Below are 13,677 nucleotides of genomic sequence, written 5' to 3' on the forward strand. Positions count from 1 at the left end.
TCATAATAAATCCATTTCAAAACTATCTACATAAAATTCGCGCCCATCATTATTTTCTTGTTCTGGTAGAAGTAGTTTAGCTTGTTGGATTAAATAATCGAGATTGTTTTGTTGTTGGTCAGGTATAAAGGCATCTATTTTGTAATGACCCCACGCTAATGTATTAATAGCCCCAGGTATAACATACCTCTTATCATCGTGGGAAGTTAAAGCAACCTTATTTTTTAACTCGGTATACATTTCATGTAAATGTGACTTAAATGTATACATTTTACGATAAATCTTTGCATTAACATTATCAACCACTTGTTTGTAATCCGTAAATGTTAAAGATTTATTTATAACGTTTTTGGAAATCCCTTTTGCTTTTTTAAAATGTTTATTGTTACTCAATGTCACACAATAAGCTTTGGCACCAGTACCACAAAAATTTGTAATTGGTTGACCTTTAAACTCATCCTTTAATTTACCAACTACTGATGGTGTTTTGGGTATATTAAAAATATTATCTACTGGGTAATTAGATGTATCAAATAAATCAAGATTTTCTTTAATATCGCGGTACACGTTTTCTGTTTGAATATGTAAAATTAAAGAATCAGTGTCGGTATACAAAAGGGTTGCATCACCCATATATTTAGCTTTAATATAGTTGTAAAAGAAATCATACATACGAATTTTGGATATTTCTAAAATCGAAAAACCGACATATACGGGTTTGTCGTAAACAATTTTTAAAATATTCATTTGAATTGCGACTAAATTGTCAGAAAATATTGAAACTGAGTGGAAATTCGGCATACTAATAAATCCTTCAGCACCGATACTACCGGGTAAGTTTTCCCAGTGGGATAATAGTTTAATATCAACCCTTTTATCAACGTTTTCCATAGTTTTCCCATAAATAGAGTTGGTGTAATTCTTATATGTGCTTTTATCAAATTCATTATCTGAGGAATTGCGTAAATTCGTATTCAATTCAATATAAGGTTTTAACCACGGTGATTGAGAAAATTCTAGAATTCGATAAATTTTAGCTACCTTTAACCTTTGTTCAACACATTGTTTTAGATTTCTATAATGGATAATATATTTATGTTTCGGTAACAACGTTAATACAAGTTTGGGATCTTTACCATTAGGAGGTATTATATTTTCAGGGCAAAACGGTAAGTCGTTGTGATGATCATGCAATGTTTCAGGATATGTTAAATCAACTTCTAAAACATACCCCTTCGGAGATTCATCATCGATTGATAAACAATCAAAATTAGTGATTTCTACACCATCTAACCACCGAAAATCGCCATGTGGAAGATATTGACTCATAGCGTAACCATAAAGATTTGTTGCGTCTAAATAAAGAATATAGGAAGTAGGTTTAGAACAATCATAATTTTCACAATACTGATTATTTGCAGTAGCAAATCTAGTGCTACATTGACTTATACCTCCACGTATACCCTTTTTAAAAAAATGAAGCATATCAATATCTGTTAATAATTCAAGCTGAATATTAGTTTTACGCAACATGGCATCCCAGCTAAGTGATGGAGCTGTTAAATATTGAGCAGGATCTAATTTATAATTAAATAAACAATTACGCCGAAAATTTTCAAAAACATCAGCTAATAATAAAACATCCGATTTTAAATAAACATCAGAGTACTCTCCTAAATTTTTACAATCAAAAACTTCCCAAACTTGCTTAGCTCGTAAATATTTTTCATCGGAAATACCTTCACCTTTTAAAACATCGAAGAATTGTTCTTGTGCAGGTAAAGATACCTCACTAAGTTTTGAAAAGTTATCCAAGTATGAATAAGGGAAAACACCTTTCTGCCGTAACAATCCGAACTCTTCATTTGACCGACAATATTTTCGTAACTCTAGACATTGTTCACCGTTGAGAGTTTTACTTAAATTATCTAGTGAATGAGGTAAAAATCTGAAAGAATCTACAAACCTTAATTTTAAATATGTATTTTGCTCTAGACCGCGATCAACTAAAAGTAATTTGGTAAATGATATATATTTTTCTTTAGTTTGTGCAATAACATCAATTTTTTCATTATTTTGAGCTAATTTTGTTATAAAAAGATGTGCATCGTAATTGGTTAAATTATGCATAAAAACAGGAATAAATTTTGGTAATTTGTAATTTAAATTACAAGCGTTATGAGCTGCTCCCGAAAACAACCCCGTTAAATGCGAATGATCTCTAACCTTCATTTCGTTAATATCGAATGGTTTATCACAAATGTGACAACACTTACTTTCAAAAAATTGTAATTCCTCTGCCGTTGTGAGTTTTTTCATGGGTTTAATATGTTTAAGGTATTTATGATAAATAGTGTAAACTTCTTTTTCTAGTTTTTGAATAAATGTTTCAGCCACATTATCACCACGGTAAATAATAAGTTGTGATAAGCTATCATCAAAATAACATTTAATATAAAAACCGAATGAATATGGTGTGTGCTGGTAGGTTTTAACAGTGAATGAGGAATTATCAGAAGATGTCGCATGTTGTATCGGTTGTAGTATACTTTCAAAATCAGCGTATATAACAAACGGAACTTGCATTTGTTTATGAAAGTTGGAAAACTGTAAGATATTTTCTTTTTGTAGACGCCCAAATTTATTGAGAATCATGTCTGTAGTTGGAAGCTTAGTATATACAAAGTTACAATCATTGTCTTCATGTTTGTGAAGACGTTCCAAGGATGAGAAAAATTGTAAACAACCATTACATAAAAAAGTCTGACCATTATGATGTGATTTTTGACTTGATATTAACCGTGATAAATTTTTAATATAACAATAATGACTATTCCCGTTATCATCAAAAATAAGTAATAAATTAACATGTGTAGATTTTTTAGATTTTGTATGATACAGTGGTCCAACGATTTCCAATTGTGTAACATTATTTTTAAAACATTCACTGACCCCAAAAACGTTAATTGAAATATTATTTAGTAATTCAAATTTTGGTATATCTGACAATTTCATAGGGAATTCTATATTATGGAACTGTAAGAGACTAGTATAATGCGGATAAGAAGTAGTAAGATTGGATTTACCTGTCGGGTTAAAAATGGATGCGTTTACCGCCCAACCAAAACATGCTTCATCTTTATTCATTATATTAATGACCGCTTTTTTTACCTCGATTTGTCGTGGCAACCTGATATATGAAGAAGATCGTAGAGGGTTGTACTTATTGATATTAACTTCTAATGATTGGATTTGTAAAAGACTCCATCCAGAATCCTTTTCTTGTATTTCCGAAACCTTGGGTAATATTTCACTAATAAAATCTTGATATGCTTGTTTCAGATTAGTAGAAATAGTAATAATTTGATTTTGAGTATTAAATGATTTTAAATCATAAGTATCTTTTTCAGGTATTGTATACATAGAGTAAAGTTCGACATTAACTTTTATCACTTTAAATTCGTGTAAATAGTTATGTAGAAGACTCAAAACATTTCCCTCAATTTCATTAAAAAATTCCAAGTGGTCGGTGTGATGTTTGCTGCTAGTAAGACGGTAACTACTAATACGATTTTTAAACGAACTTGATAGTTTCTCAACCCCACTGTCTAGATAATTAATAACACTTTTGTGTGAATTACTACGTAAATGTCCTGTTAGCCCTCTTCCACAAATTTTTTTATAACAATCTTGACATTCTATAATATTGGATCTAGTCTTAACTGAACGGGTATTAGATGCTTCTGCGGTAGGACGGGAAGTTGCTTCTGCAGTAGCCGAATAGTTTATATTAGCTGATGTATCAACACCTGAAAGTTTCACCTTTTTCACTTTATTATTAAACCGTTGTGGACAACTTTCCCGTTTATGTCGAGTTACACTGCTTCTGCTGGATAAAACTTTTAAACAGGAGTCACACTGCATGGTTCTTGACTGAAGCTTGGTGAACGTATGACACAAAAATAAACAACAACGAAAGAAGTGTGATGTATAAATATAAACCGGTTTTCGAATACCGGTTTTGAACTGGAAATACCAGTTTTAAACTGGTGATACCAGTTTTGGAAATACCAGTTGGATACCAGTTTTAAACTGGATATCCTCGTTATTTTCAAGTAATAACAGATTAGTATTTATATACTGATTAGTATATACTGACTATGAGGTAGGATGAAACCGTTTTTACCGCTTTATCGCGATATGTATGATTTTTTTCTAAAAATTAATGATAGCTTCACATTCTAGACGTCAAGACCTTTCATTAGTGTGGTTGGAATGTGGTAGTAAGATGAAAAAACAGGTTTTACCGCTTTATCGAGCTATGCTTGATTTTTTTTCTAAAAATAATGATAGCTTTACACTCTAGACGTCAAGACCTTTCATTAGAGTGGTTGAAATGTGTAAGTAGGATAAAAAAAACAATTTTTACCGCTTTATCTCACCATGCGTGATTTTTTCTAAAAAATAACGATAGTTTTGTACTCCAACCGTCAAGATCTTTCATTAGAGTGGTTGGAAGGTGGTGGTAGGATCAAAAATAAAAAAACCTCAAAAATAAAAAAATATAAAAAATGGAAAAAAAAAAAAAAAAAAAAAAAAAAAAAAAAAATTGAGAAAAAAAAAAAAATTGAGAAGAAAAAAAAAAAAAAAAAAAAAAAAAAAAAATGAAAAAATTGAGAAGAAAAAAAAAAAAAAAAAAAATTTTAAGACAAAAAAAACAAAAAACCTCTACCAGTGTCAGGTAAACCAAAGCCTTGACCGGTTATCCACCTTTCTTTGTTTGAGAACTGGTTTCAGAACTGGTATTGCGTCGGGTCGATTTAGAACTGGATCTACCCTACCACTTTGTTTGGTTGAGTTCACTTATAAATTGCAGTTTGAGATGTTCGCTCGATTATTCCAGTCTTGTTTTCCATCCGCCGGTGAAATGGATTTAGATAATATTTTAAATTTCGAAACTCTTAAATGTCACACGCAATGTGTAAGTGTCGGAAAGCGTGTTCTGTGTGAAGAGTCGGAGGTGCCGCCGTCGAAAAAAAGACGGGATGTATTTAGTGTTGATTCGTCGTTCGTCCCTCCATCGGTATCGGGAGTGAGGGATAGCAGAAAGAGAGCGCCGTCAGAGGAAAGCGTCATTTATGTGGGGAGCGAAACACTCCCCCTAAATCAGCCACGCAGCGAGATGGGACGCTTAATTCTAAAAATTAAAAAAAAAAAGCGGTGGCGGCGCAAACTTTCAAAGTAGCGGCGGAGGTGCACGCTTCTCCAAGCGTGCAAACATCAAAACACCACTCTACATCTTTTGAAGATATTTCCGACTCTGAAGACGGGACATCTGATCACCCTTCACTTCAAACCTGCAACAAACCCTCTATCGAGGGTTACCCCTCTATCGGAGATATATTAAATATCTCCGAATTGGGATCATCACCTGAAGAGGGGTTAACACAGGCACATATAACTCAACCCCAAGTTGAAGAGGAAATACCCATGAAACCTATGACTGAGACCCAAGTCTGGGAAAAAGAGCTTATATCGAGAACAGAGCCGTCACTCACTAATGTAGTGACGAGAGTTCTCCAAATCCCCAACCGCGCAGAAGCTTACCACCAAGCATTATGTGAGGATTTTAAGGGAGGACTTGTGTCGGCTCTTGAACGTCATCAAGACCGCATTCAGGAAAGGTTAAATGAGAATTTAAAGGAAAGTGAACTCCTTAAAAAAGCCATCCAAAACATTTTTTCATATGGTGAAAAAATTTCCGAGGCTTTTCACGAGGAGAATATCCGGCTTTCACAGGATCTCATTAATATAAAAGCTTCCCTGGCCAATGCTGTGAGGTCAGATTCTCGAGGTAAGAATTTTTAATTATAACATGTTGCAACAATTTTACTAATAAAATGTACAGCAATGCTAATAATGACAATCACAATAGTGATAATGTTTTCCATGAATTTTTACAAACGAAAATTAAATTTATTTTCTATTACGAAATTTTAATTTATTCTTTATTAAGCGTGATCATTAATTTTTGTACACCATTATAATATTCTAATTTGTTCTACATCTTGCTATAGTAATTATTAACTATTTAGTAATTATTTTTTCACAAATTTTAACAAATTGACAAAATTACTTACTAAAATCACTATCTAATTGTGCCTGAATTTAGCGAACCGACTATACTAACAAAATTTAGAGCAATGCTAATATTAACAATTGCAATACTGATTACGTTTTTCGTTTGTTACAGACTTATTCAACAAAAATGTCGCTGGTGATGTCCTGAGATGCGGGATGCGGGATGAAGGTGCATAAAGCGGTATATGTTGTGTGAGTTTTTTATACAATTTTTGACCTAATCTAACTTTTACTTTTATGTATAATAAAACAGTTTTTCACGAATTTTTACAAATCCTCTATTACGGATTTTTAATTTGTTCTTCTATTAGCGCTATTCATATATTAATACAATTTTTTACGTAATCTAACTTTTCCTTTTTACGAGCATAACAAAACAGTTTTACGAATTTTTACAAATCCTCTATTACGGATTTTTAATTCGTTTTTCTATTAACGTTATTCATATATTAATACAATTTTTTACGTAATCTAACTTTTCCTTTTTACGAGCATAACAAAACAGTTTTACGAATTTTTACAAATTTTCTATTACGGAATTTTAATTTGCTAAAATGTTGTTGTTTTCTGTAATTGCTGTTTTCTATAATGTTGCTATTTCTTTGTTACAGATTCTACCCCGTAGGTGGTCCCTGCAACCCTGTATAGTTAGTATTAATGATTTTAAAAGTGTATATATTGGATCAATATTTGTATTTATGTTTATTTTTAGTTAGTATTAATTATTTTTTAAGTGTATATATATTAAATTTTATATTTATGTTTATTTGTTTATTTTTAATAAAAACGTATTTAACAATTTCATTGGTTTTTCTTACTTTAAACTTGAGAAGTATTTAATTTTTATAAAATAATATTTATGTCGAAGGGGGTAATAAACAAATTTACTTTAAAAAAAGTTAAAATATTATTTTAAATTAAGCTTTTATACCTATCAAGTTCATAATTATTCTAGCATAACTTTATTACCATTTTGAATAAACTTTTTGTGAACCAAGTTCTATAGTTCGGTCAGTCTAATTTTTATAAAATTTCTTCTCTCCATCTTAGTAAGGCTTATATCATCATTTACACCATAATTCGATCGCTTTAAAAGTAGTTTTAAATAAAAAGTAATAAATTTTAATTTAATATCCATCTTAACCGCTTTTAACTTAAAGAGTAAAAAATAAGTTTTTATTATCAAACAGTTTAGTATTAATTTTATGTTTGGGTAGTAAAATATAACTTAGCAGGTTGTAGTATAAAATTTAATTTAAACATTTATTTAAAGTTCTATTTAATCTAGTTTTAAATGAAAAAACGGTAAAAATTGTAGTTTGCAGGTTGTAACGAAAGGGTGGAAATAAGTTTGTAAATAATTTATTATCAATTACATTTTCGGATGGTATATAAGTATACAAAGTAAATTATAATTTAACATGTTACAAATTATTATAACTTAAAGTTCTATGATTACATCGACAAGATCGGGTGGTACAATCATAGGTTGCCAACAGATTTCTTCTATCTCACACACACGTCCGTTTTCTATAACCATATTATCATCAACGTTATTTTCTTCATCTATTTCATCCTCCACCCCGTCATCCTCTGAAGAAGAGTCCTCCGGGATTGTTGAGAGACTCCATGCAGATCGCAGCAGGTTTGTTGTAGAATCGCATGGGCCGGGATCAATAGTGTCGCTATTTACCACCCAGTCCGTGCTAGAATCACATACGTCACTATTAACATTTACTAACATGTTTGATGGAGAATAGATTCCCGTAATCAGTACACCTCTCGTACTCTTCTGTGCGACTATTTTCGATTCCTATCACAGGTAGCACCTCCACCACCAGACTAATAAGGGTGGAAGTTGGGTAGGTGGACAAAAAATGATTATCCGGTCACGGACAGATCACTATACCTCTCAAACTCTTGAGTGCGACTATTTTCGATTTCTGTGGCAGGTACCACTCTCCACTACCAGATCAAACAATGAGGGTGGGAGGTGGGTAGGTAGATGGTGAAGAAAGGTGAATATCCGGTCACGGGTAGTTAGGTAACAAAAAGTTAAAAAAGCGGTCAAAGTTTTATTGGTTTTATCTCTTATTGTTGGTTTTTTACTTTTTTGGTAATACGGGAGGTTGGTAGACGGCAAAGAAAGGTGAATATCCGGTTACGGATAGTTAGATAATAAAAGAATAAATAAGCTGTCAAGGTTTTATATTTTATTGTTGGTTTTTACTCTTTATTAATGTTATTATTTTTTTCTGTTTTATAGCGTAATTAGTGTTATTAATGTGGTGAGTTTAAAAATATATGGGCTTATACCCCCCTCCATTCTAATTTTATATTATATAAATTATATTCCCGTATAACTTTTTTAGTCAAACATGTGTCTTGACGATGGTAACTTTGGTAGTATGTGTTCGTTTGAGAATCGTTTACTATCATTTCAATATTGGAGAGGACTAGTCGACCCCGTGTTGTTAAGCAAAGCTGGGTTTTACCATACAGGGGTTGCTGATGTAGTTTGCTGTTTCCACTGTAAAATCGAAATACACAAATGGGAATCATACGATATACCTATTGATGAACACATAAAGTATTCAACATGTCTGTTTGCAAGACTACTGAAATCGAAAACATTTGAACCTGACGATAAACCGAATATGTTAATTAAATCAAAACCGAAACTTGAAAACTTTAAAATTTATGATTGTTTTTTAACTGTAATTGTAATTCTAACTGTTTTATATACAATTTGTAATAAATTATAAAATATTTTTGTACTACTTATTAGATTTAAATTTACATTGGGAACAAAGAAAGTTGGTTAACCTCTAACTTTGCTAAAAAACTGGTTCACCTCTAAAATTTGTAGTTAGCGATACAAGTTTTAAAACCTGTTTTGATGCGATGGAGTGGGGGATTGATGGTATATAACTATATTGATGTAATCATAAAATCAGTTTATGAGTAAAAATAACTATAACCATGCATCAAGAAAGTGTTGAACTTATTATGGATAAAGTGAATAAATTAGTTACCAGTGAAACATCGATACATAACCTAACATCTATTGGATATTACACCAACAAAAAAAAATTAAATAAAATTTGTGTAAACTGTTGGGTAGAGGTACTTTGTGAACTCGGACAACACAACATGTTTGATGATGTGTGTCTAAGCATAAAGTTGCGTGTGTACGTTAACAGATACCCGACAATGCGTTATCTATTAGACACAGCTTTGCAAAGAATTTTTGAACTTTCCGAAGTTTGGTTTTGGGTGGAACAATTCCAAAAAAAGACTTCAACTTTTGATGACCTTTTCCCAAAACTTGTTCAATACCAACAATTGGAGCGTCTTAAGCCTATAGAAGACCTGCTACCACCAAGGATTCTAAAACGATTGAAGGGTGCGCGGTATCAACATCCTTGCAGATGTGAAGGTTGTTTTGGTAAAATCCTGTGAACTGTTAAGCTCATGGAACACCTGACACCACCAAGGATCCCATGATTCATGCGTACATGGTGTCAACATTCCTACGAGTGTGAAGGTTGCTTGGCTGGATCCTGTAGGTACAAGTGAACTATAGATAGAATTTATTATTGTAGTTTGAGTTTAAAAATAAAAAAGTATAAAATATAATTTTTTTATTAAAATTTACTCCATTACAAAATTATCATATATAAAAAATACATTTGAAAGAGCACATATACATTTTTTTTCAGAGTGGTAAAAACATTTTGCTTCCGATACTGGTAGTGGTGGAAATTCACCTACTTCGACTACAGGTGTAGTAGAGTATTTTCTTATGTAATTCGCTTTTTCCAATCCTTTTACATAGACTATTTCAGCTTTCTCTGTTATTTCCCTTATAATTTTTTTAAACTCGTACAATGGGGTATAACCTTCATTCCAAGAAATGCAGTGATGGTGTTTACTTAACCATGTCACCTGCTGAATTAAATTGGGAGGTAACATTCGTAATGGGAAAGGAGGCTTAAAAATATATACTATAACTTTATCTCCTGAATAACACGCTAATTCTTTACAAATAAACTTATTATTCTCGATTTTAAAACCTTGAATGTCAATAACAAGTTTCATATTTTCAATTGTTTAAGTTTTCGAATAACCTGTTTTAGGGCTTCGTACTGCTGAATTTGATTTTTAAGTTCTTTTAAATGATCTATAAAGTTATTTAACGTGTTTTCATGTGAGCGATACATCGTAAACTAACATTTATAATTGATACTATCAAATAATATACAATTACAACATCTGTTTATTAATACTGCTTTACTATTTTTGTTAGTGGATTGTATGTAAATTCCTTCTCATGTAAAATTAAACAATAAGCAGATACATCAGTTGTTGAAGGTGTATTTGTTTCAAATTCGATACGGAGAACGACGGACCCATTTTGGATCACTTCTTTCTGTCTAGAGCAATCTATATGTATTAGTGGTGTCTTAGTTTTAAAATCTTGCGGGTTAAATATCGGTTGGTTTAAGTTTAAATTATAATAACTTGTCTGAAAACTTCCAAACATCTCATAAATTTGAGCGAATTTGTTAGTGTCAAAATCTATTTGTAAATCATTATAAGGAAATCGTTCAGAATTCAAAAATACCTTTATATTTTTAAGGTCGTTATGATCAAATTTGCTCATATCTTTAGTAATCTTTGATTTTCTCCCTTTCTGAAATGCGATAATGATATGTCTCGGTGTTTCAATGTTAGTACTGGTTTTTACCGCCCACGTATGCCGTGTCGCATTATTTAATGATGGGTATTCAATCATTTGCCACGAACGAAATTTAATTGGTAGCTCAATATTTTTATGAGCTATACTATTTAATCGTAGTTGTTCACGCATGCTTGGGCTAACATGGGCTACATTCCACTGTAATTTTGTAATTTCGACTTTGGGGCGTTCGGTTTCGTCAATACTCACAATTGCATCGACATCATCGTTTGATCGTATTAAAATGAGCTCCTGCTTACAATTCATTATAATTCGTCTGAAGTCTTCAAAAAAACCTGATAATAATCGTAATGGTATGCAAACGTTAAAGTTACCATGAGCGTCCACTATTATTTTTTCATTTTCTGATTTTGGAAACCATCCAGCATTTTGGAATAGAATACTTTCGTTTTCGTTGAGACTTAGATAGTTTTTAATCGTTGATACCAGTCCAACCTCTCGAACAGAATCTATAATAACTCCATTTAACTCCATTTAATTCATACCGAAGCTCGCGAAATAAAAAGGAAATAGCGTTATTTATAAATTTTAGTTTTGTTGGCTCCTTATCATCATGTGTGAGTAGCTTCCCCTCTATGTCGAGATATGATGTTGAAGGTAACGTGTACGCGTCTAGATCTTGAATGGGAATTCGTATTTCATCGTTATAGTTCAATTTTCCGGGAATATATGGTGAATAGGCGTGAAATTGGTATTCTTGTATAGTCGTGTCATTATAAGGTTGCCCAGTTACATGTAACACCTCCATCACACTAAAACTTTGAAGCCAAGCTTTTTTAATAATAATCGATTAGATGGTGTTAATATTGCAACTGTTTTTTTGAAACTGTTAGATTTTTGCTTTCGGTTGTCTCTTTTATAGTTTTTTATGTAATGTGGTTGTTGGTAAGAAAAGTTTAAAACCATTATAATCGCTGTCGTAAATGTAAATTTAAAGTAATCTCTTCTTGTCGAAAATTAAGTAATTTACCGTTTTGATCAACAATTTTTATACTAATGTTGTTGATCGTCTTAACGCTGATGGGGTAATATAAAATATTTTGAGGTGACTCAACTATTTTATACCCGCTCGGTACGGTAGGGAAAAACTGGTGGATTATATGAACTGGGTTCCCATTTAAATACGAGCCTGAAGCGATATTGCAGTCCACACAGATTGCGTTTGTCACTGAAATATTTACTGGTTCATCAGAAACATGTGTTTTATTTGCTTCCAGTTCTCTTTTCTTGAATCCAAAAATTTTACCTATAGAGTTTTCAGTAGTGAAATATAGTGCACAATTACTTTCAATAGATACTTTAGATGTGTTTTTATCTGGGGTGATATTAATATAAGCAGTTTTATCTCGTTCTTTCATCAACTTCCTTAAAAGCTGAATTATATCTTCTAATTCATATGAGCCTAAGGGGATATTAGCTGTATAAGTGAAATTACGGCGACCAAAGAGAAATACATTATTAGATTCGTCAATGTTGGGTATGGAATTAAAAGAATAAAAGTTTGTTAAACCAACTTCATAATCAAGACTTTCATCCAAGTAGATGGGTGGATTAAAATTATAACTTAAGGTGGAAGACTTCCCGGTCAGGGTAAAGTTGTACGACATATTTGCTAGAGGCTTGTATTGTTTATACTGATCCACAGGACCTACTTATAGTGGTTATATAGAAATTGTAATGCGTATTGACCGCAATTGTATGAATTATGTTGCAACCTTTCATAATTATAATTTATGTTCACAGAACCACCAGTTTTAAAGTATTTGATTACATTGCGTGGTGGTGGCAAATCACCGTAAGAATCAAAGTATATAATGTTATTGTCTTCCTTTGTATAAGCTGTCCAGTGCGTACCTTTTCCACTATTTGAATCCATATTTATAATACCGCTTTCATTTGTTCGAATTTTATTTGGTAACGTATCTCTCATGAAAACACCTCTAAAATGAGGGATTTTTAATAATTTCACATATTTTCTTACATCGACATCTGTTAACGGATGATGGGGGAATATTAGTTTTTTGAATACGGTTTTAGATACATCCCATACCCTTTAGCAGGTTTTAAGTATAACCCTTTACCTCCTTTTTCCATAGCCAGATTATGCCGTTTTTGTTCAACAATTTGTTCACGGTTGGTTTTTGCGTCGTTAATGGCCTTCATAATCGAAGCTGTCCCACCCCCAACAGCCCCTAAAGCCCCGAGTAATGGTAATAATAAAGGTAAAAAACCTCCTTTTTTAGGTGTTTTAATAATACGTTTTTTTAAATTAATTTTTTTTCTTTTTAAGGAACCACCTTTTTTATTTAACCTGCGTCTAAATCTTTTACGTAAACCCATACCTAATTTGCGTTTACCCTTCATCGCCGTTGTAACTAACCAAGCTGCTGTTTTTTCACCAAATGTAGCGTCTTTGGATTTCACCCGATCCCAAGCTTTGTTTTCTAGTAATTTATCAGCTTCGTGTCTTTTACGAAGTTCTTTATGTTGGGAATATGTAATGTCGTGTTCTTTGCAGGCTTCGTCTAATAAATTTATTCCTGAATCACCGCGTGTAAGTCTCTTCTCTAGCTTAGTCCCCGGTCCACAATACGAATAACCTGGGATGTGTACCTCGACTGGTAGCTTATTAATGATAGAATTTAATAATCCGCGACCTCTTCGTTTTACTGCTGGATCTCTACTAATCCTTTTTTGCCTCATTATACTTCCTTTTATATATAATCTGACACCCTATATATACCCACATCATTCGTAGATATAATGAAGATCGA

At 32.1% G+C, this 13,677-nt stretch overlaps 3 protein-coding genes across 3 annotated transcripts; 1 reads left to right on the forward strand and 2 right to left on the reverse strand.

Annotated features, from left to right (window-relative positions):
* On the reverse strand, nt 1-3,924 carry LOC126883817 (uncharacterized). Its single transcript, XM_050649487.1, has one exon. The coding sequence runs from the start codon at nt 3,922-3,924 to the stop codon at nt 1-3; it is 3,924 nt and encodes a 1,307-aa protein (XP_050505444.1).
* Nucleotides 3,925-4,977: 1,053 nt separating this feature from the next.
* Nucleotides 4,978-7,022, forward strand: LOC126883818 (uncharacterized). Its single transcript, XM_050649488.1, has 4 exons — nt 4,978-4,981; nt 5,219-5,854; nt 6,254-6,333; nt 6,753-7,022. The coding sequence occupies exons 1-3, from the start codon at nt 4,978-4,980 to the stop codon at nt 6,316-6,318; spliced, it is 705 nt and encodes a 234-aa protein (XP_050505445.1). The 3' UTR covers nt 6,319-6,333; nt 6,753-7,022.
* Nucleotides 7,023-10,423: 3,401 nt separating this feature from the next.
* LOC126883819 (uncharacterized) lies at nt 10,424-11,377 on the reverse strand. The gene has a single exon (XM_050649489.1). The coding sequence runs from the start codon at nt 11,375-11,377 to the stop codon at nt 10,424-10,426; it is 954 nt and encodes a 317-aa protein (XP_050505446.1).
* Between the last annotated feature and the right edge of the window lie 2,300 nt (nt 11,378-13,677).

This window comes from Diabrotica virgifera, chromosome 4, assembly GCF_917563875.1.
Source record: "Diabrotica virgifera virgifera chromosome 4, PGI_DIABVI_V3a".
Lineage (NCBI taxonomy): Eukaryota > Metazoa > Arthropoda > Insecta > Coleoptera > Chrysomelidae > Diabrotica > Diabrotica virgifera.